The sequence below is a fragment of the Oncorhynchus keta genome, unplaced genomic scaffold (assembly GCF_023373465.1).
Source record: "Oncorhynchus keta strain PuntledgeMale-10-30-2019 unplaced genomic scaffold, Oket_V2 Un_contig_17483_pilon_pilon, whole genome shotgun sequence".
NCBI lineage: Eukaryota > Metazoa > Chordata > Actinopteri > Salmoniformes > Salmonidae > Oncorhynchus > Oncorhynchus keta.
Window position 1 is genome coordinate 57,826 of NW_026280451.1, and position 20,788 is coordinate 78,613.

Genomic DNA, 20,788 nt, shown 5'->3' on the forward strand with positions numbered 1-20,788 from the left:
GGAGCCAGAGGAGGGAGGGAGGACTGATATGAGACAGAGCCAGAGGAGGGAGGACTGATCTGAGATGGAGCCAGAGGAGGGAGGACTGATATGAGACGGAGCCAGAGGAGGGAGGACTGATCTGAGACGGAGCCAGAGGAGGGAGGGAGGACTGATCTGAGACGGAGCCAGAGGAGGGAGGACTGATATGAGACGGAGCCAGAGGAGGGAGGACTGATATGAGACGGAGCCAGAGGAGGGAGGACTGATCTGAGACAGAGCCAGAGGAGGGAGGGAGGACTGATCTGAGACGGAGCCAGAGGAGGGAGGACTGATCTGAGACAGAGCCAGAGGAGGGAGGGAGGACTGATCTGAGACGGAGCCAGAGGAGGGAGGACTGATCTGAGACAGAGCCAGAGGAGGGAGGGAGGACTGATCTGAGACAGAGCCAGAGGAGGGAGGACTGATCTGAGATGGAGCCAGAGGAGGGAGGGAGGACTGATCTGAGATGGAGCCAGAGGAGGGATGGAGGACTGATCTGAGATGGAGCCAGAGGAGGGAGGACTGATATGAGACGGAGCCAGAGGAGGGAGGGAGGACTGATCTGAGACAGAGCCAGAGGAGGGAGGGAGGACTGATCTGAGATGGAGCCAGAGGAGGGAGGACTGATCTGAGATGGAGCCAGAGGAGGGAGGACTGATCTGAGACGGAGCCAGAGGAGGGAGGGAGGACTGATATGAGATGGAGCCAGAGGAGGGAGGGAGGACTGATATGAGATGGAGCCAGAGGAGGGAGGACTGATCTGAGACGGAGCCAGAGGAGGGAGGGAGGACTGATATGAGATGGAGCCAGAGGAGGGAGGACTGATATGAGACGGAGCCAGAGGAGGGAGGGAGGACTGATATGAGATGGAGCCAGAGGAGGGAGGACTGATCTGAGACGGAGCCAGAGGATCCATTAGAACTGATTGAGGAGCACAAAGGTGCATAACCCTGAGAGAAGAGAGAGAGAGGAGGAGGAGGTAGGAGAGGAGTGGAGTGAGGAAGGGATGAGTTACAGGCCCGAGGTCACCTAGGGATGGGGTACTGAGAGAGTGTTTAGAGAGAGAGAGACAGAGAGACAGAGAGAGAAACAGAGACAGAGAAACAGAGACAGAGAGACAGACAGAGAGAGAGACAGAGAGAGAGAGAGAGAGAGAGAGAGAGAGAGAGAGAGAGAGAGAGAGAGAGAGAGAGACAGAGAGAGAGAGAGACAGAGAGAGAGACAGAGAGAGAAACAGAGAGAGAGACAGAGAGAGAGACAGAGAGACAGACAGAGAGAGAGACAGAGAGAGAGAGAGAGAGAGAGAGAGAGAGAGAGAGAGAGAGAGAGAGAGACAGAGACAGAGAGAGAGACAGAGAGAGAAACAGAGAGAGAGAGAGACAGAGAGAGGACAGGCTCACTCTGCTCCAGGGGAGAGGTAGAGACAGAGCTGCATTTCCTATTACAATGTGACAAATACTCAGACCTAAGAAAATATTTCTTTCCCAAATTATAATTCAATTCAAATAATTTGAAACTATAAAAGATGAAGACAAAATATAATATTTATTGGGTGAAAAGACAAAATGTGCAGTTTTGGCAGCCGAATATGTGTCCTCCTGCTACAACCTGAGGGACAGCCAGTGAAAAGTGCAAAGTCATGTCGATAATATTTCCCATCTTGTTTTGTTTTGTCTTTCATACCAGGTCATGTGTCTTCTCAGTCATGTTGACACTGGTCTACTACCAGGTCATGTGTCTTCTCAGTCATGTTGACACTGGTCTACTACCAGGTCATGTGTCTTCTCAGTCATGTTGACACTGGTCTACTACCAGGTCATGTGTCTTCTCAGTCATGTTGACACTGGTCTACTACCAGGTCATGTGTCTTCTCAGTCATGTTGACACTGGTCTACTACCAGGTCATGTGTCTTCTCAGTCATGTTGACACTGGTCTACTACCAGGTCATGTGTCTTCTCAGTCATGTTGACACTGGTCTACTACCAGGTCATGTGTCTTCTCAGTCATGTTGACACTGGTCTACTACCAGGTCATGTGTCTTCTCAGTCATGTTGACACTGGTCTACTACCAGGTCATGTGTCTTCTCCAGTCATGTTGACACTGGTCTACTACCAGGTCATGTGTCTTCTCAGTCATGTTGACACTGGTCCACTACCAGGTCATGTGTCTTCTCAGTCATGTTGACACTGGTCTACTACCAGGTCATGTGTCTTCTCAGTCATGTTGACACTGGTCTACTACCAGGTCATGTGTCTTCTCAGTCATGTTGACACTGGTCTACTACCAGGTCATGTGTCTTCTCAGTCATGTTGACACTGGTCTACTACCAGGTCATGTGTCTTCTCAGTCATGCTGACACTGGTCTACTACCAGGTCAATGTGTCTTCTCAGTCATGTTGACACTGGTCTACTACCAGGTCATGTGTCTTCTCAGTCATCTGACACTGGTCTACTACCAGGTCAAATGTCAAATCAAATCAAATTTTATTTTTTCACATACACATGGTTAGGTCATGTGTCTTCTCAGTCATGTTGACACTGGTCTACTACCAGGTCATGTGTCTTCTCAGTCATGTTGACACTGGTCCAGTACCAGGTCATGTGTCTTCTCAGTCATGTTGACACTGGTCCAGTACCAGGTCAAACTGTCTCAACAACTCAGTCAGGTTGACACTGGTCTTAAACTACCAGGTCATGTGTTATCTCAGTCATGTTGACACTGGTCCAGTACCAGGTCATGTGTCTCCTCAGTCAGGTTGACACTGGTCTACTACCAGGTCATGTGTCTCCTCAGTCATGTTGACACTGGTCTACTACCAGGTCATGTGTCTTCCAGTCATGTTGACACTGGTCTACTACCAGGTCATGTGTCTTCTCAGTCATGTTGACACTGGTCTACTACAAGGTCATGTGTCTTCTCAGTCAGGTTGACACTGGTCTACTACCAGGTCGTGTGTCTTCTCAGTCAGGTTGACACTGGTCTACTACCAGGTCGTGTGTCTTCTCAGTCATGTTGACACTGGTCTACTACCAGGTCATGTGTCTCCTCAGTCATGTTGACACTGGTCTACTACCAGGTCATGTGTCTTCTCAGTCATGTTGACACTGGTCTACTACCAGGTCATGTGTCTTCTCAGTCATGTTGACACTGGTCTACTACCAGGTCATGTGTCTTTTCAGTCATGTTGAGAACTGGTCTACTACCAGGTCATGTCTTTCAATCTGTTGACACTGGTCTACTACCAGGTCATGTGTCTTCTCAGTCATGTTGACACTGGTCTACTATAATATATAATCAATAATCAATATATGCCATTTCAGCTCCCACGCTTTTATCCAATAACAGCTGTAGACTTACAGTCATGTGTGCATACATTCTACGTATGGGTGGTCCAGGAATCGAACCCACTACCCTGGCGTTACAAGCGCCATGCTCTACCAACTGAGCCACAGAAGGACCATGTTGACACTGGTCTACTACCAGGTCATATGTCTTCTCAGTCATGTTGACACTGGTCTACTACCAGGTTATATCAGTGTCTTCTCAGTCATGTTGACACTGGTCCACTACCACATCATGTGTCTTCTCAGTCATGTTGAATATCAGTCAATGTGTCACTGGTCTACTACCAGGTCATGTGTCTTCTCAGTCATGTTGACACTGGTCCAGTACCAGGTCATGTGTCTTCTCAGTCATGTTGACACTGGTCCAGTACCAGGTCATGTGTCTCCTCAGTCAGGTTGACACTGGTCTACTACCAGGTCATGTGTCTCCTCAGTCATGTTGACACTGGTCCAGTACCAGGTCATGTGTCTCCTCAGTCAGGTTGACACTGGTCTACTACCAGGTCATGTGTCTCCTCAGTCATGTTGACACTGGTCTACTACCAGGTCATGTGTCTTCTCAGTCATGTTGACACTGGTCTACTACCAGGTCATGTGTCTTCTCAGTCATTTGACACTGGTCTACTACCAGGTCATGTGTCTTCTCAGTCAGGTTGACACTGGTCTACTACCAAAACGTGTGTCTTCTCAGTCAGGTTGACACTGGTCTACTACCAGGTTACTGTGTCTTCTCAGTCATGTTGACACTGGAACTACCAGGTCATGTGTCTCAGTCTACTCAGTCATGTTGACACTGGTCTACTACCAGGTCATGTGTCTTCTCAGTCATACTGTGACACTGGTCTACTACCAGGTCATGTGTCATTCTCAGTCATGTTGACACTGGTCTACTACCATCATGTGTCTTCTCAGTCATGTTGACACTGGTCTACTACCAGGTCATGTGTCTTCTCAATCTGGTTGACACTGGTCCAAAACTACCAGGTCATGTCTTCTCAGTCATGTTGACACTGGTCTATACAGTCCATAATATTAATAATAATACCAGGTCCATAACCATTAGAATATCTGGTCCAAAACATTTTATCCAAAGTCGACTTACAGTCATGTGTAGAATATCAGTCCATAACATGGGTGGAATATCAGAACCCACATAACATTACTGTATATCAGCGCCATGCTCTACCAACTGAGCCAAAACATTAAGGACCATGTTGACACTGGTCTACTACCAGGTCATGTGTCTTCTCAGTCATGTTGACACTGGTCTACTACCAAAACATGTCTTCTCAGTCATGTTGACACTGGTCCACTACCACATCATGTGTCTTCTCAGTCATGTTGACACTGGTCTACTACCAGGTCATGTGTCTTCTCAGTCATGTTGACACTGGTCTACTACCAGGTCATGTGTCTTCTCAGTCATGTTGACACTGGTCTACTACCAGGTCATGTGTCTTCTCAGTCATGTTGACACTGGTCTACTACAGGTCATGTGTCTTCTCAGTCAAAACACTGGTCTACCAAAACCAGGTCATGTGTCTTCTCAGTCATGTTGACACTGGTCCACTACCAGGTCACTGTGTCTTCTCAGTCATGTTGACACTGGTCTACTACCAGGTCATGTGTCTTCTCAGTCATGTTGATCACTGGTCTACTACCAGGTCATGTGTCTTATCAGTCATGTTGACACTGGTCTACTACCAGGTCATGTGTCTTCTCAGTCATGTTGACACTGGTCTACTACCAGCTCCTACACTACTGCCAGAAGACTCAGTTCATTAGAAACTCTACATTAGATAAATAAGGACTAATTCATAGGTGTGTTGTGATAAAACTTGTGGGTCTTGACATTTTACAACTGGGCCTTTTTACCTGAATGTCTGTCAACGTCTAAATGTACAACCATTTGAGTCATGATCTGCAGTATAAAAAAATATAATTTTGATGAAGAATTACACAAATCATATTATTCCTGTTGTCATGCTATGAGCAACAAACGTAAGCTACAACAACATATCAGTATATTTAAACCCACAAACATCATATTATTCCTGTTGTCATGCTATGATCTGGCAAACGCATACAACAACAACATCAGTCCAAAACCCACAACCATCATATTCATTCATTACTAGTATGTCATAAACATTATGAGTCCATAACATTACTGTAGAATATCAGTGCCAAACATTACTAGAATATCTACAAAACAACACGCTGTAGAATATATTTAACATTGACTGTAGAATATCCACAAACATCATATTATTCCTGTATGTCATGCTACTGAGCCATTATGTTAGGCAAACGCTAGCTATAACATGTGTCAGTCCATAACATTAACATAACATTACTGTAGAATATCAGTCCATAACATTACTGTAGTAGAATATCAGTCCAAAACATTACTGTAGAATATCAGTCCATAACATTACTGTAGAATATCAGTCCAAAACATTACTGTAGAAAATCAGTCCATAACATTACTGTAGAATATCAGTCCATAAACATTACTGTAGAATATCAGTCCATAACATTACTGTAGAATATCAGTCCATAACATTACTGTAGAATATCAGTCCATAACATTACTGTAGAATATCAGTCCAAAACATTACTGTAGAATATCAGTCCATAACATTACTGTAGAATATCAGTCCATAACATTACTGTAGATATATGGGGTCCATAACATTACTGTAGAATATCAGTCCATAACATTACTGTAGAATATCAGTCCAAAACATTACTGTAATATATCAGTCCATAACATTACTGTAGAATAGAGGTCCAAAACATTACTGTAGAATATCAGTCCAAAACATTACTGTAGAATATCAGTCCATAACATTACTGTAATATATCAGTCCATAACATTACTGTAGAATATCAGTCCATAACATTACTGTAGAATATCAGTCCAAAACATTACTGTAATATATCAGTCCATAACATTACTGTAGAATATCAGTCCAAAACATTACTGTAGAATATCAGTCCAAAACATTACTGTAGAATATCAGTCCATAACATTACTGTGGATATATCAGTCCAAAACATTACTGTAGAATATCAGTCCATAACATTACTGTAGAATATCAGTCCAAAACATTACTGTAAATATCAGTCCATAACATTACTGTAGAATATCAGTCCAAAACATTACTGTAGAATATCAGTCCAAAAGAGGTTCACAATACTCAGTCATTTAAAACTGGTTTATTGGGTCATTTGAAATGAGGGTAAACAGAGAAACTGGTGGGAAGATGTGTGAATGATCTGAAGAAAAGACTATCTATTTCCAGGGGCCGTTGGAAAGGCTCAGTCCTCCATCCAGACTGGTTGATCTTTAAAGGTCGGAGGTCATAGCTGGCTCCAACTCTTCTGAGTAAAAGGCGTGTGTTGTGTGTGTGTGTGGTTGGGTGGTGGTAGGAGTCATGTTGAGAATTTACACCATTAGGGGGTGGGGTCAACGTTCCGATGGGGGACTCCAGTGTTGCCATGACGCCACCCAGACGATGGCATTTCCCATTCCTCACCACCCCCTACCCAGTCCTCGTCGTTCTCTCAACCTCTCAGGTTCTCATCGTTCTGATTTGATCTGGTTTTAAACAACAACAAAAAACGGAGGAACAATCAGATCTCAAATTGTTCTCTAAGAAAAGGGGAGGGGTTATAAGAGGTTCATAAGAAGAGCTATGAACAGTGGGAGGTTTACAGGGATCTAGAGACACGTCACAAAGGGAGAAAGGTGACCAAGTCAGACGACTGGAACTAATGCGTGGACTAGAGGTTCATTATGGGGTTCTACTTCCAGTCTACACTACACTAATGACGTGGACTAGAGGTTCATTATGGGGTTCTACTTGCCAGTCTACTACACTAATGACGTGGACTAGAGGTTCATTATGGTTCTACTGCCAGTCTACTACACTAATGACGTGGACTAGACATTATGGGTTCTACTGCCAGTTCTACTGCCAGTCTACTACACTAAACACTAATGACGTGGACTAGAGGTTCATTATGGGGTTCTACTGCCAGTCTACTACACTAAACACTAATGACGTGGACTAGAGGTTCATTATGGGGTTCTACTGCCAGTCTACTACACTAAACATAATGACGTGGACTAGAGGTTCATTATGGGGTTCTACTGCCAGTCTACTACACGTGGACTAATGACGTGGACTAGAGGTTCATTATGGGGTTCTACTGCCAGTCTACTACACTAATGACGTGGACTAGAGGTTCATTATGGGGTTCTACTGCCAGTCTACTACACTAAACACTAATGACGTGGACTAGAGGTTCATTATGGGGTTCTACTGCCAGTCTACTACACTAAACACTAATGACGTGGACTAGAGGTTCATTATGGGGTTCTACTGCCAGTCTACTACACTAATGACGTGGACTAGAGGTTCATTATGGGGTTCTAGTGCCAGTCTCTACACTAAACACTAATGACGTGGACTAGAGGTTCATTATGGGGGGTTCTACTGCCAGTCTACTACACTAAACACTAATGACGTGGACTAGAGGTTCATTATGGGGTTCTACTGCCAGTCTACTACACTAAACACTAATGACGTGGACTAGAGGTTCATTATGGGGTTCTACTGCCAGTCTACTACACTAAACACTAATGACGTGGACTAGAGGTTCATTATGGGGTTCTACTGCCAGTCTACTACACTAAACACTAATGACGTGGACTAGAGGTTCATTATGGGGTTCTACTGCCAGTCTACTACACTAAACACTAATGACGTGGACTAGAGGTTCATTATGGGGTTCTACTGCCAGTCTACTACACTACATAATGACGTGGACTAGAGGTTCATTATGGGGTTCTACTGCCAGTCTACTACACTAAACACTAATGACGTGGACTAGAGGTTCATTATGGGGTTCTACTGCCAGTCTACTACACTAATGACGTCAAATACTCACAGTGACATTTCATCTACAGACAGAAGTCAAATGGAAATAATGACATTTAAATTTAAATGAAGCTATTAGTTTCTACATATCACATAACTATGGAGAAATCAAATCAAACACATTTAGTGGTGCTGAAACCACGAGAGAGAGAGAGAGAGTCTTGCCGCACCTTGCAGCCAATCGACGCCTTCAGGTAAACCTTCCCCTTTCACAGCATCGCTGGCACTGAAACAGACACAAAAGAGAGCAGGTCAGTGAAAACCAAACGCCTCAACAACGATTAGAAAAGGTTTTGTCATATAACCAAAATGGCCTGTTCTGGAGGTTGGACTAAAAAAACAGACCCGATGAAATCTAATGCGCTGTAACGGACCGTAGTGGTGCTGGTCTACAAACGTGAAATGTGCCAACAAGGATTCTGGGTGTTTTAGAACTCATCTTATAAATGTTTGATTTATTTCACCTTTATGTAACCTTGTTGGCAAGTTGAGAACAAGTTCTCATTTACAATTGCGACCCTGACCAAGATAAAGCAAAGCAGTTCGACAGATAACGTTGAGAACACCAACGACACAGAGTTACACATGGAGTAAAACATACAGTCAATAATATAGTATAAACAAGTCTATATACGATGTGACCAAATGAGGTGAGAAGGGAGGTAAAGGCAAAAAAGGCCATGGTGGCAAAGTAAATACAATATAGCAAGTAAAACACTGGAATGGTAGATTTGCAATGGAAGAATGTGCAAAGTAGAAATAAAAATAATGGGGTGCAAAGGAGCAAAATAAATAAATAAAATTAAATAAATACAGTAGGGAAAGAGGTAGTTGTTTGGGCTAAATTATAGGTGGGCTATGTACAGGTGCAGTAATCTACCAGATGTGCCAGGGCTTGTCCTTGATGTTCTCCAGACAGAGGAGCTGGGAGACCTTGACTGAAGACAGGGCGTCTCTCACGTCCATCTTGTTGGCAAAGAACAGCAGGGGGATCCTCCGGTGCTTTACATCTACAGAGACAAGGTTAGAATCAGGGGGTGCTTTACATCTACAGAGACAAGGTTAGAATCAGGGGGTGCTTTACATCTACAGAGACAAGGTTAGAATCAGGGGTGCTTTACATCTACAGAGACAAGGTTAGAATCAGGCGGTGCTTTACATCTACAGAGACAAGGTTAGAATCAGGCGGTGCTTTACATCTACAGAGACAAGGTTAGAATCAGGCGGTGCTTTACATCTACAGAGACAAGGTTAGAATCAGGCGGGGGGTGCTTTACATCTACAGAGACAAGGTTAGAATCAGGGGGTGCTTTACATCTACAGAGACAAGGTTAGAATCAGGCGGTGCTTTACATCTACAGAGACAAGGTTAGAATCAGGGGTGCTTTACATCTACAGAGACAAGGTTAGAATCAGGGGTGCTTTACATCTACAGAGACAAGGTTAGAATCAGGGGTGCTTTACATCTACAGAGACAAGGTTAGAATCAGGGGGTGCTTTACATCTACAGAGACAAGGTTAGAATCAGGGGGTGCTTTACATCTACAGAGACAAGGTTAGAATCAGGGGTGCTTTACATCTACAGAGACAAGGTTAGAATCAGGGGGTGCTTTACATCTACAGAGACAAGGTTAGAATCAGGCGGTGCTTTACATCTACAGAGACAAGGTTAGAATCAGGTGGAATCATTATTTGTAAGGTCTCTCAGGTACTGTACAGTCTGTGGTCAATAGCTGTGCCCTTGATAGGGACCATGTGGGTATAACAGTGTTAATCTACAGATCAACACAACAAAAGACCAGGCGTTTAACTGTGGAGGTAAAGGGACATTACGTTAAAAAGACCAGGCGTTAACTGTGGAGGTAAAGGGACATTACGTTAAAAAGACCAGGCGTTAACTGTGGAGGTAAAGGGACATTACGTTAAAAAGACCAGGCGTTAACTGTGGAGGTAAAGGGACATTACGTTAAAAAGACCAGGCGTTAACTGTGGAGGTAAAGGGACATTACGTTAAAAAGACCAGGCGTTAACTGTGGAGGTAAAGGGACATTACGTTAAAAAGACCAGGCGTTAACTGTGGAGATAAAGGGACATTACGTTAAAAAGACCAGGCGTTTAACTGTGGAGGTAAAGGGACATTAAGTTAAAAAGACCAGGCATTAACTGTGGAGGTAAAGGGACATTACGTTAAAAAGACCAGGCGTTAACTGTGGAGGTAAAGGGACATTACTTTAAATAAACTGCCTGCATAATAATGATAATTAACCAGCATTAAAAAACAACAGTCTTGACAGTCTCTCGGATCTGGTATCCAAGAATACTATTGGCTAAAGGGTTCACGTTATCATGTTGGTTAGTCGTTAAATTGATACCTGGGTGGTTCAGGAGTGTATAATGAGGAAGATGATTCACCTGGGTGGTTCAAAGAGTGTATAATGAGGAAGATGATTCACCTGGGTGGTTCAGGAGTGTGTAATGAGGAAGATGATTCACCTGGGTGGTTCAGGAGGGTATAATGAGGAAGATGATTCACCTGGGTGGTTCAGGAGGGTATAATGAGGAAGATGATTCACCTGGGTGGTTCAGGAGTGTATAATGAGGAAGATGATTCACCTGGGTGGTTCAGGAGTGTATAATGAGGAAGATGATTCACCTGGGTGGTTCAGGAGTGTATAATGAGGAAGATGATTCACCTGGGTGGTTCAGGAGGGTATAATGAGGAAGATGATTCACCTGGGTGGTTCAGGAGTGAATAATGAGGAAGATGATTCACCTGGGTGGTTCAGGAGGGTATAATGAGGAAGATGATTCACCTGGGTGGTTCAGGAGTGTATAATGAGGAAGATGATTCACCTGGGTGGTTCAGGAGGGTATAATGAGGAAGATGATTCACCTGGGTGGTTCAGGAGGGTATAATGAGGAAGATGATTCACCTGGGTGGTTCAGGAGTGTATAATGAGGAAGATGGTGGTTCACCTCACCTGGGTGGTTCAGGAGGTGTATAATGAGGAAGATGATTCACCTGGGTGGTTCAGGAGTGTATAATGAGGAAGATGATTCACCTGGGTGGTTCAGGAGGGTATAATGAGGAAGATGATTCACCTGGGTGGTTCAGGAGTGTATAATGAGGAAGATGATTCACCTGGGTGGTTCAGGAGTGTATAATGAGGAAGATGATTCACCTGGGTGGTTCAGGAGTGCTAATGAGGAAGATGAGGAGTGTATAATGAGGAAGATGATTCACCTGGGTGGTTCAGGAGTGTATAATGAGGAAGATGATTCACCTGGGTGGTTCAGGAGGGTATAATGAGGAAGATGATTCACCTGGGTGGTTCAGGAGTGTGTAATGAGGAAGATGATTCACCTGGGTGGTTCAGGAGTATATAATGAGGAAGATGATTCACCTGGGTGGTTCAGGAGGGTATAATGAGGAAGATGATTCACCTGGGTGGTTCAGGAGGGTGTCCAGTTCCTCTTTAGCGACCACCATCCTCAACTTGTCTCCACTGTCCACCACAAAGATGATGGCTTGACCCTCCCTGGGGGAGAGAGGGGGCAAGGGTCAACATGATTCACTGTCAGTACTACCTACCGTGTCTGTGTGTGTGTATCACTGTGTGTGTGTGTGTGTGTGTGTGTGTGTGTGTGTGTGTGTGTGTGTGTGTGTGTGTGTGTGTGTGTGTGTGTGTGTGTGTGTGTGTGTGTGTGTGTGTGTGTGTGTGTTTCACTGTGTGTGTGTGTGTGTGTGTGTGTGTGTGTGTGTGTGTGTGTGTGTGTGTGTGTGTGTGTGTGTGTGTGTGTGTGTGTGTGTGTGTGAACAGACTCACTTGTAGTAATGTTCCCAGAGGTTTCTGTACCGCCCTTGGCCAGACATGTCGAACACTGTGAAGGAGAGACTGGAGAGAAGAAGAGGATTTAGAGACTGGAGAGAAGAGGATGATTTAGAAGACTGGAGAGAAGAAGAGGATTTAGAAGACTGGAGAGAAGAGGAGGATTTAGAAGACTGGAGAGAAGAGGAGGATTTAGAAGACTGGAGAGAAGAGGAGGATTTAGAAGACTGGAGAGAAGAGGAGGATTTAGATGATTGGAGAGAAGAGGAGGATTTAGAGGACTGGAGAGAGAGGAGGATTTAGAGACTGGAGAGAAGAGGAGGATTTAGAGACTGGAGAGAGAGGAGGATTTAGAAGACTGGAGAGAAGAGGAGGATTTAGAGACTGGAGAGAGAGGAGGATTTAGAAGACTGGAGAGAAGAGGAGGATTTAGAGACTGGAGAGAGAGGAGGATTTAGAAGACTGGAGAGAAGAGGAGGATTTAGAGACTGGAGAGAGGAGGATTTAGAAGACTGGAGAGAAGAGGAGGATTTAGAGACTGGAGAGAGAGGAAGATTTAGAAGACTGGAGAGAAGAGGAGGATTTAGAGACTGGAGAGAAGACGAGGATTTAGAAGACTGGAGAGAAGAGGAGGATTTAGAAGACTGGAGAGAAGAGGAGGATTTAGAAGACTGGAGAGAAGAGGAGGATTTAGAGACTGGAGAGAGAGGAGGATTTAGAAGACTGGAGAGAAGAGGAGGATTTAGAAGACTGGAGAGAAAAGTAGTGCACTATATTGGAAATGGGATGCCATTAGGGACTCATTCAAGGACATCGTAGTGGTAACGTTCAGACAAAGTTCCCCAACAACCGTCAAGGTATAGTTCAGAACATCTGACCATCGTACAGTCATCCATTATTGTCTTATTGATTACCTTGATGTCTTGAACTTCTCGATGCTGAAGCCAATGGTCGGGACGATGTCTTGTGTCTGGGCCTGCATGACACAGGAATAGATTAGTAGTGGTTAATTACACAGGAATAGATTAGATTGGTGTCACTGCTCTGGACGGCTCTGACTTAGAATATGTGGACAACTACAGAAATCTTGGTATCTGGTTAGACTGTAAACTCTCCTTCAGACTCATATTAAACATCTCCAATCCAAAATTAAATCTAGAATTGGCTTCCTATTTCGCAAACAAAGCATCCTTCACTCATGCTGCCAAACATACCCTCGTAAAACTGACCATCCTACCAATCCTTGACTTCGGCGATGTCATTTACAAAATAGCTTCCAACACTCTACTCAGCAAATTGGATGCAGTCTATCACAGTGCCATCCATTTTGTCACCAAAGCTCCATATACTACCCACCATTGCAACCTGTATGCTCTCATTGGCTGTCCCTCGCTGCATATTCGTGGCCAAACCCACTGGCTCCAGGTCATCTACAAGTCTATGCTAGGTAAAGCTCCGCCTTATCTCAGCTCACTGGTCACCATAACAACACCCACCCGTAGCATGTGCTCCCAGCAGGTATATCTCACTGGCCGCCCCCAAAGCCAATTCCTCCTTTGGTCACCTTTCCTTCCAGTTCTCTGCTGCCAATGACTGGAACGAATTGCAAAAATCATTGAAGTTGGAGTCTTATATCTCCCTCTCTAACTTTCAGCATCAGCTGTCAGAGCAGCTTACAGATCACTGTACCTGTACATAGCCCATCTGTAAATACCTCATCCAACTACCTCATCCCCATATTGTTTGTTTTCTTGCTCCTTTGCACCCCAGTATCTCTACTTGCACATTTACCATTCGGTCCAGTGTTTAATTGCTAAATTGTAATTACTTCGCCACCATGGCCTATTTATTGCCTTAACTCCCTAATCTTACTACATTTGCACACACTGTATATAGATTTTTGTCTACTGTATTATTGACTGTATGTTTGTTTTACTCCATGTGTAACTCTGTGTTGTTCATGTCGCACTGCTTTGCTTTATCTTGGTCAGGGTCGCAATTGTAAATGAGAACTTGTTCTCAACTGGCCTACCTGGTTAAATAAAAATATATATTAATAAATACATCAAAAGTAGTGGTTAATTACACAGGAATAGATTAGTAGTGGTTAATTACACAGGAATAGATTAGTAGTGGTTAATTACAAAGGAATAGATTAGTAGTGGTTAATTACACAGGAATAGATTAGTAGTGGTTAATTAGACAGGAATAGATTAGTAGTGCATGAGGCTCATTCTCTCTGCATCAACCACTTCCTAGTGTCCACTCCAAACATCTTGAAGGTCATCTATCCCTGATAGAATCCCTGGTCTTCTTCTTCTTCTCTCTCTGCATCAACCACTTTGAGACTGGAGAGAAACGTCTTGGAGGTCATCTATCCCTGATATCCCTCAAATTAAATCTTCTCCTAGAGAAAGGAGCATCTTCTTCTCTCTGCATCAGCCACTTCCTGTCCACTCCAAACGTCTTGGAGGTCATCTATCCCTGATATCCTCATCCCTGGTCTTCTTCTTCTTCTCTCTTTGCACCAACCACTTCCTGTCCACTCCAAACATCTTGGAGGTCATCTATCCCTGATGTCCCTCATCCCTGGTCTTCTTCTTCTTCTCTATCTGCATCAACCACTTCCTGTCCACTCCAAACGTCTTGGAGGTCTTCTATCCCTGATATCCCTCATCCAGGTCTTCTTCTTCTCTCTCTCTGCATCAACCACTTCCTGTCTACTAACAAACGTCTTGGGGGTCATCTACCCCTGATATCCCTCATCCCTGGTCTTCTTCTTCTTCTCTCTCTGCATTCAACCACTTCCTGTCCATTTCCAAACGTCCTTGGAGGTCATCTATCCCTGATATCGCTCATCCCTGGTCTTCTTCTCTCTCTGCATTTCAACCACTTCCTGTCCACTCCAAACGTCTTGGAGGTCTTCTCTCCCTGATATCCCTCATGCAACCTGTATCTTATATTCTTCTCTCTCTCTGCATCAACCACTGGTTAATTCCAGGTCCATTAAACGTCTTGGAGGTCATCTATCACTGGATATAATTTGTAAACCTCATCCCTGGTCTTCTTCTTCTTCTCACTCTGCATCAACCACTTCCCTCCACTCCAAACTTTCTTGGAGGTCTTCTATCCCTGATATCCTTCAAAAATCCAGGTCTTTTCTTAATCTCTCTCTGCATCAACCACTTCCTGTCCACTCCAAACGTCTTGGAGGTCATCTACCCCTGATATCCCTCATCCCTGGTCTTCTTCTTCTTCTCTCTCTGCATCAACCACTTCCTGTCCACTCCAAACGAATGGCTTGGAGTGTCATCTAATTGTCTTAGGTCTTCTGGTTAATATCCCTCATCCCTGGTCTTCTTCTTCTTCTCTCTCTGCATCAACCACTTCCTGTCCCCAAACGTCTTAGTCATCTATCCCTTATCCCTCATCCCTAATCTTCTTCTCTCTTTGCACACTTCCTGGACTCCAAACATCTTGGAGGTTAATTATCCCTGATGTCCCTCATCCCTGGTCTTCTTCTTCTTCTCTCTTTGCACCAACCAATAGATTGTCCACTCCAAACATCTTGGAGGTCATCTATCCCTGAATAGCTCATCCCTGGTCTTAAAATCTTCTTCTCTCTCTGCATCAACCACTTCCTGTCCACTCCAAACATCTTGGAGGTCATCTATCCCTGATATCCCTCATCCCTGGTCTTCTTCTTCTCTCTCTTTGCACCAACCACTTCCTGTCCACTCCAAACGTCTTGGGGACAGTCCAGAGGTTTCTAGTTGTTCCTGATGGTTTCTGACCTTGGTAAAGGCACCATGGCTAGATTCACAACTGTAGTTTTTAAATCTGAACCAAAAAAAAATGATGTGTAACAATGGAAGGTTAATTTAACAGTAAAGCTCCTCCTCTCTCTCCCTCCATCTCCTCTTCTCCATCTCCTCTCTCCAGCTCCTCCTACCCTCTCTCCAGCTCCTCTCTCTCCCTCTCATCTTGTCTCCCTCCATCTCATCTCCTCTTCCATCACCTCCTCTCTCCAGCTCCTCCTCTTCTCCCTCCATCTCATCTTCTCTCCCTCCATCTCTCCCTCTCTCTCTCCATCACCTACCCTCTCTCCAGCTCCTCCATCTCTCTCCCTCTCTCTCATGTCCTCCATCTCCTCTCTCTCTCCAATCTCAATCTCCTCCTCTCTCCCTCTTTATCTCCTCCATCCTCTTCTCTCCCTCCATCTCCCTCCATCTCCTCTCTCCCTCCATCTCCTCCTCTCTCCATCTCCTCCTCTCTCTCTCCCTCCATCTCCTCCTCCTCTCTCCATCTCCTCCTCTCTCCCTCCATCTCCTCCTCCTCTCTACCTCTCTCCCTGCGGTGTCTCCTTGTTCCTCTCTCCACCATCCCTCTTCAGGAGGAGAAGGAATCCTTATCCTCTGAAAACCAATCCTAAAGTGTCTTCATTTTTTTTACACCTGTATATACAGTGGGGAGAACAAGTATTTGATACACTGCCGATTTTGCAGGTTTTCCTACTTACAAAGCATGTAGAGGTCTGTAATGTTTATCATAGGTACACTTCAACTGTGAGAGACGGAATCTAAAATCAAAAATCCAGAAAATCACTTTGTCTGATTTTTAAGTAATTAATTTGCATTTTATTCCATGACATAAGTATTTGATACATCAGAAAAGCAGAACTTAATATTTGGTACAGAAACCTTTGTTTGCAATTACAGAGATCATACGTTTCCTGTAGTTCTTGACCAGGTTTGCACACACTGCAGCAGGGATTTTAGCCCATTCCTCCATACAGACCTATGATGAAAATTACAGACCTCTACATGCTTTGTAAGTAGGAAAACCTGCAAAATCGGCAGTGTATCAAATACTTGTTCTCCCCCACTGTATGTGGGTTTAACAAGCTATATCTTTATAAGGTCATACTATATCACAGCAAACCACTAACTCATTCTCATCCTAGATCATTAAGTACAGTGCCTTGCGAAAGTATTCGGCCCCCTTGAACTTTGTGACCTTTTGCCACATTTCAGACTTCAAACATAAAGATATAAAACTGTATTTTTTGTGAAGAATCAACAACAAGTGGGACACAATCATGAAGTGGAACGACATTTATTGGATATTTCAAACTTTTTTAACAAATCAAAAACTGAAAAATTGGGCGTGCAAAAATTATTCAGCCCCTTTACTTTCAGTGCAGCAGGAAGTAGGAAGTAGGAAGGCGTAATCAGGCTACCAGCGGAGACTTACATTGGACGGTTTGAGTTGGTTGATGATAGTGGTCTTGCCGCTGTTGTCCAATCCCAGACACAGAACATTCACTTCCTTCTTCTTCAGCCCCAACCAGCCAGCTAGTTTATCAAACAGACCCATTGTTGTTCTGTCTTATTCCCGGGGGGGGGGGTCTCTGTTGAATAAAAATATATATATATCATGTATTATAGTGGCTAAGACCATCACAAAGAAAGAAACATGTGACAACTGAATGTGCACTGCAAACCTGGGGTGTAGGGCCTAGTCATTAGTCTACAACCTGGGGTGTAGGGCCTAATCATTAGTCTACAACCCGGGGTGTAGGGCCTAATCATTAGTCTACAACCTGGGGTGTAGGGCCTAATCATTAGTCTACAACCTGGGGTGTAGGGCCTAATCATTAGTCTACAACCTGGGGTGTAGGGCCTAATCATTAGTCTACAACCTGGGGTGTAGGGCCTAATCATTAGTCTACAACCTGGGGTGTAGGGCCTAATCATTAGTCTACAACCTGGGGTGTAGGGCCTAGTCATTAGTCTACAACCTGGGGTGTAGGGCCTAAGTCATTAGTCTACAACCTGGGGTGTAGGGGGCCTAGGGCCTAATCATTAGTCTACAACCTGGGGTGTAGGGCCTAATCATTAGTCTACAACCTGGGGTGTAGGGCCTAATCATTAGTCTACAACCTGGGGTGTAGGGCCTAATCATTAGTCTACAACCTGGGGTGTAGGGCCTAATCATTAGTCTACAACCTGGGGTGTAGGGCCTAATCATTAGTCTACTACCTGGGGTGTAGGGCCTAATCATTAGTCTACAACCTGGGGTGTAGGGCCTAATCATTAGTCTACTACCTGGGGTGTAGGGCCTAATCATTAGTCTACAACCTGGGGTGTAGGGCCTAATCATTAGTCTACAACCTGGGGTGTAGGGCCTAATCATTAGTCTACAACCTGGGGTGTAGGGCCTAATCATTAGTCTACAACCTGGGGTGTAGGGCCTAATCATTAGTCTACAACCTGGGGTGTAGGGCCTAATCATTAGTCTACAACCTGGGGTGTAGGGCCTAATCATTAGTCTACAACCTGGGGTGTAGGGCCTAATCATTAGTCTACAACCTGGGGTGTAGGGCCTAATCATTAGTCTACAACCTGGGGTGTAGGGCCTAATCATTAGTCTACAACCTGGGGTGTAGGGCCTAATCATTAGTCTACAACCTAGGGGGTCCACAACCTGGGGTGTAGGGCCTAATCATTAGTCTACAACCCGGGGTGTAGGGCCTAATCATTAGTCTACTACCTGGGGTGTAGGGCCTAGTCATTAGTCTACAACCTGGGGTGTAGGGCCTAATCATTAGTCTACAACCTGGGGTGTAGGGCCTAATCATTAGTCTACAACCTGGGGTGTAGGGCCTAATCATTAGTCTACAACCTGGGGTGTAGGGCCTAATCATTAGTCTACAACCTGGGGTGTAGGGCCTAATCATTAGTCTACAACCTGGGGTGTAGGGCCTAGTCATTAGTCTACAACCTGGGGTGTAGGGCCTAGTCATTAGTCTACAACCTGGGGTGTAGGGCCTAATCATTAGTCTACAACCTGGGGTGTAGGGCCTAATCATTAGTCTACAACCTGGGGTGTAGGGCCTAATCATTAGTCTACAACCTGGGGTGTAGGGCCTAATCATTAGTCTACAACCTGGGGTGTAGGGCCTAATCATTAGTCTACAACCTGGGGTGTAGGGCCTGGTCATTAGTCTACAACCTGGGGTGTAGGGCCTCAATCATTAGTCTACAACCTGGGGTGTAGGGCCTAATCATTAGTCTACAACCTGGGGTGTAGGGCCTAATCATTAGTCTACAACCTGGGGTGTAGGGCCTAATCATTAGTCTACAACCTGGGGTGTAGGGCCTAATCATTAGTCTACAACCTGGGGTGTAGGGCCTAATCATTAGTCTACAACCTGGGGTGTAGGGCCTAATCATTAGTCTACAACCTGGGGTGTAGGGCCTAATCATTAGTCTACAACCTGGGGTGTAGGGCCTAATCATTAGTCTACAACCTGGGGTGTAGGGCCTAATCATTAGTCTACAACCTGGGGTGTAGGGCCTAGTCATTAGTCTACAACCTGGGGTGTAGGGCCTAGTCATTAGTCTACAACCTGGGGTGTAGGGCCTAGTCATTAGTCTACAACCTGGGGTGTAGGGCCTAATCATTAGTCTACTACCTGGGGTGTAGGGCCTAATCATTAGTCTACAACCTGGGGTGTAGGGCCTAGTCATTAGTCTACAACCTGGGGTGTAGGGCCTAGTCATTAGTCTACAACCTGGGGTGTAGGGCCTAATCATTAGTCTACAACCTGGGGTGTAGGGCCTAATCATTAGTCTACAACCTGGGGTGTAGGGCCTAGTCATTAGTCTACAACCTGGGGTGTAGGGCCTAATCATTAGTCTACAACCTGGGGTGTAGGGCCTAGTCATTAGTCTACAACCTGGGGTGTAGGGCCTAATCATTAGTCTACAACCTGGGGTGTAGGGCCTAGTCATTAGTCTACAACCTGGGGTGTAGGGCCTAGTCATTAGTCTACAACCTGGGGTGTAGGGCCTAGTCATTAGTCTACAACCTGGGGTGTAGGGCCTAATCATTAGTCTACAACCTGGGGTGTAGGGCCTAATCATTAGTCTACAACCTGGGGTGTAGGGCCTAGTCATTAGTCTACAACCCGGGGTGTAGGGCCTAATCATTAGTCTACAACCTGGGGTGTAGGGCCTAATCATTAGTCTACAACCTGGGGTGTAGGGCCTAATCATTAGTCTACAACCTGGGGTGTAGGGCCTAATCATTAGTCTACAACCTGGGGTGTAGGGCCTAATCATTAGTCTACAACCTGGGGTGTAGGGCCTAATCATTAGTCTACAACCTGGGGTGTAGGGCCTAGTCATTAGTCTACAACCTGGGGTGTAGGGCCTAGTCATTAGTCTAAACAACCTGGGGTGTAGGGCCTAATCATTAGTCTACTACCTGGGGTGTAGGGCCTAATCATTAGTCTACAACCTGGGGTGTAGGGCCTAGTCATTAGTCTACAACCTGGGGTGTAGGGCCTAGTCATTAGTCTAAACAACCTGGGGTGTAGGGCCTAATCATTAGTCTACAACCTGGGGTGTAGGGCCTAGTCATTAGTCTACAACCCGGGGTGTAGGGCCTAATCATTAGTCTACAACCTGGGGTGTAGGGCCTAATCATTAGTCTACAACCTGGGGTGTAGGGCCTAATCATTAGTCTACAACCTGGGGTGTAGGGTCTAATCATTAGTCTACAACCTGGGGTGTAGGGCCTAATCATTAGTCTACAACCTGGGGTGTAGGGCCTGGTCATTAGTCTACAACCTGGG

The 20,788-nt window shown here is 45.0% G+C and overlaps 2 protein-coding genes and 4 long non-coding RNA genes across 19 annotated transcripts; 4 read left to right on the top strand and 2 right to left on the bottom strand.

The window, feature by feature from the left end:
* The first annotated feature begins 1,523 nt into the window (after window positions 1–1,523).
* LOC127919773 (uncharacterized) lies at window positions 1,524–4,850 on the top strand. 6 transcript variants are annotated; one of them, XR_008104020.1, is made up of 8 exons: window positions 1,524–1,793; window positions 2,139–2,353; window positions 2,534–2,662; window positions 2,758–2,800; window positions 2,929–3,057; window positions 3,101–3,186; window positions 3,657–3,957; window positions 4,731–4,850. It is a non-coding gene; the product is annotated as an uncharacterized LOC127919773 (long non-coding RNA). The 6 variants fall into 6 exon arrangements; XR_008104021.1 differs by lacking the exon at window positions 2,929–3,057 and having other exon boundaries at window positions 3,058–3,186; XR_008104022.1 differs by lacking the exons at window positions 2,534–2,662; window positions 2,758–2,800 and having other exon boundaries at window positions 2,886–3,186.
* Window positions 4,851–5,882: 1,032 nt separating this feature from the next.
* LOC127919778 (uncharacterized) lies at window positions 5,883–6,380 on the top strand. Its single transcript, XR_008104034.1, has 2 exons — window positions 5,883–6,027; window positions 6,160–6,380. It is a non-coding gene; the product is annotated as an uncharacterized LOC127919778 (long non-coding RNA).
* Window positions 6,381–6,914: 534 nt separating this feature from the next.
* On the bottom strand, window positions 6,915–17,577 carry LOC127919774 (ADP-ribosylation factor-like protein 6). 2 transcript variants are annotated; one of them, XM_052503578.1, is made up of 7 exons: window positions 17,401–17,577; window positions 13,062–13,123; window positions 12,145–12,213; window positions 11,722–11,856; window positions 9,198–9,327; window positions 8,488–8,543; window positions 6,915–6,972 (listed from the first exon to the last, which is right to left on the bottom strand). In XM_052503578.1, the coding sequence occupies exons 1-6, from the start codon at window positions 17,521–17,523 to the stop codon at window positions 8,508–8,510; spliced, it is 555 nt and encodes a 184-aa protein (XP_052359538.1). In that variant the 5' UTR covers window positions 17,524–17,577; the 3' UTR covers window positions 6,915–6,972; window positions 8,488–8,507. The 2 variants fall into 2 exon arrangements, with proteins under 2 accessions (XP_052359538.1, XP_052359537.1); XM_052503577.1 differs by having other exon boundaries at window positions 11,762–11,856; window positions 17,401–17,576.
* LOC127919775 (uncharacterized) lies at window positions 7,349–8,333 on the top strand. Of its 4 annotated transcripts, XR_008104026.1 has the most exons (4): window positions 7,349–7,450; window positions 7,569–7,794; window positions 8,036–8,155; window positions 8,213–8,333. It is a non-coding gene; the product is annotated as an uncharacterized LOC127919775 (long non-coding RNA). The 4 variants fall into 4 exon arrangements; XR_008104027.1 differs by lacking the exon at window positions 8,213–8,333 and having other exon boundaries at window positions 7,916–8,186; XR_008104025.1 differs by lacking the exon at window positions 8,213–8,333 and having other exon boundaries at window positions 7,976–8,178.
* On the top strand, window positions 9,265–10,000 carry LOC127919776 (uncharacterized). 5 transcript variants are annotated; one of them, XR_008104031.1, is made up of 5 exons: window positions 9,265–9,378; window positions 9,454–9,567; window positions 9,610–9,685; window positions 9,797–9,872; window positions 9,910–10,000. It is a non-coding gene; the product is annotated as an uncharacterized LOC127919776 (long non-coding RNA). The 5 variants fall into 5 exon arrangements; XR_008104032.1 differs by having other exon boundaries at window positions 9,454–9,529; XR_008104029.1 differs by having other exon boundaries at window positions 9,319–9,416.
* A 420-nt stretch (window positions 17,578–17,997) lies between the features above and the next one.
* Window positions 17,998–20,782, bottom strand: LOC127919777 (uncharacterized). The gene is made up of 5 exons (XM_052503579.1): window positions 20,586–20,782; window positions 20,386–20,451; window positions 19,592–19,690; window positions 18,667–18,996; window positions 17,998–18,254 (listed from the first exon to the last, which is right to left on the bottom strand). The coding sequence occupies exons 1-5, from the start codon at window positions 20,770–20,772 to the stop codon at window positions 17,998–18,000; spliced, it is 939 nt and encodes a 312-aa protein (XP_052359539.1). The 5' UTR covers window positions 20,773–20,782.
* Between the last annotated feature and the right edge of the window lie 6 nt (window positions 20,783–20,788).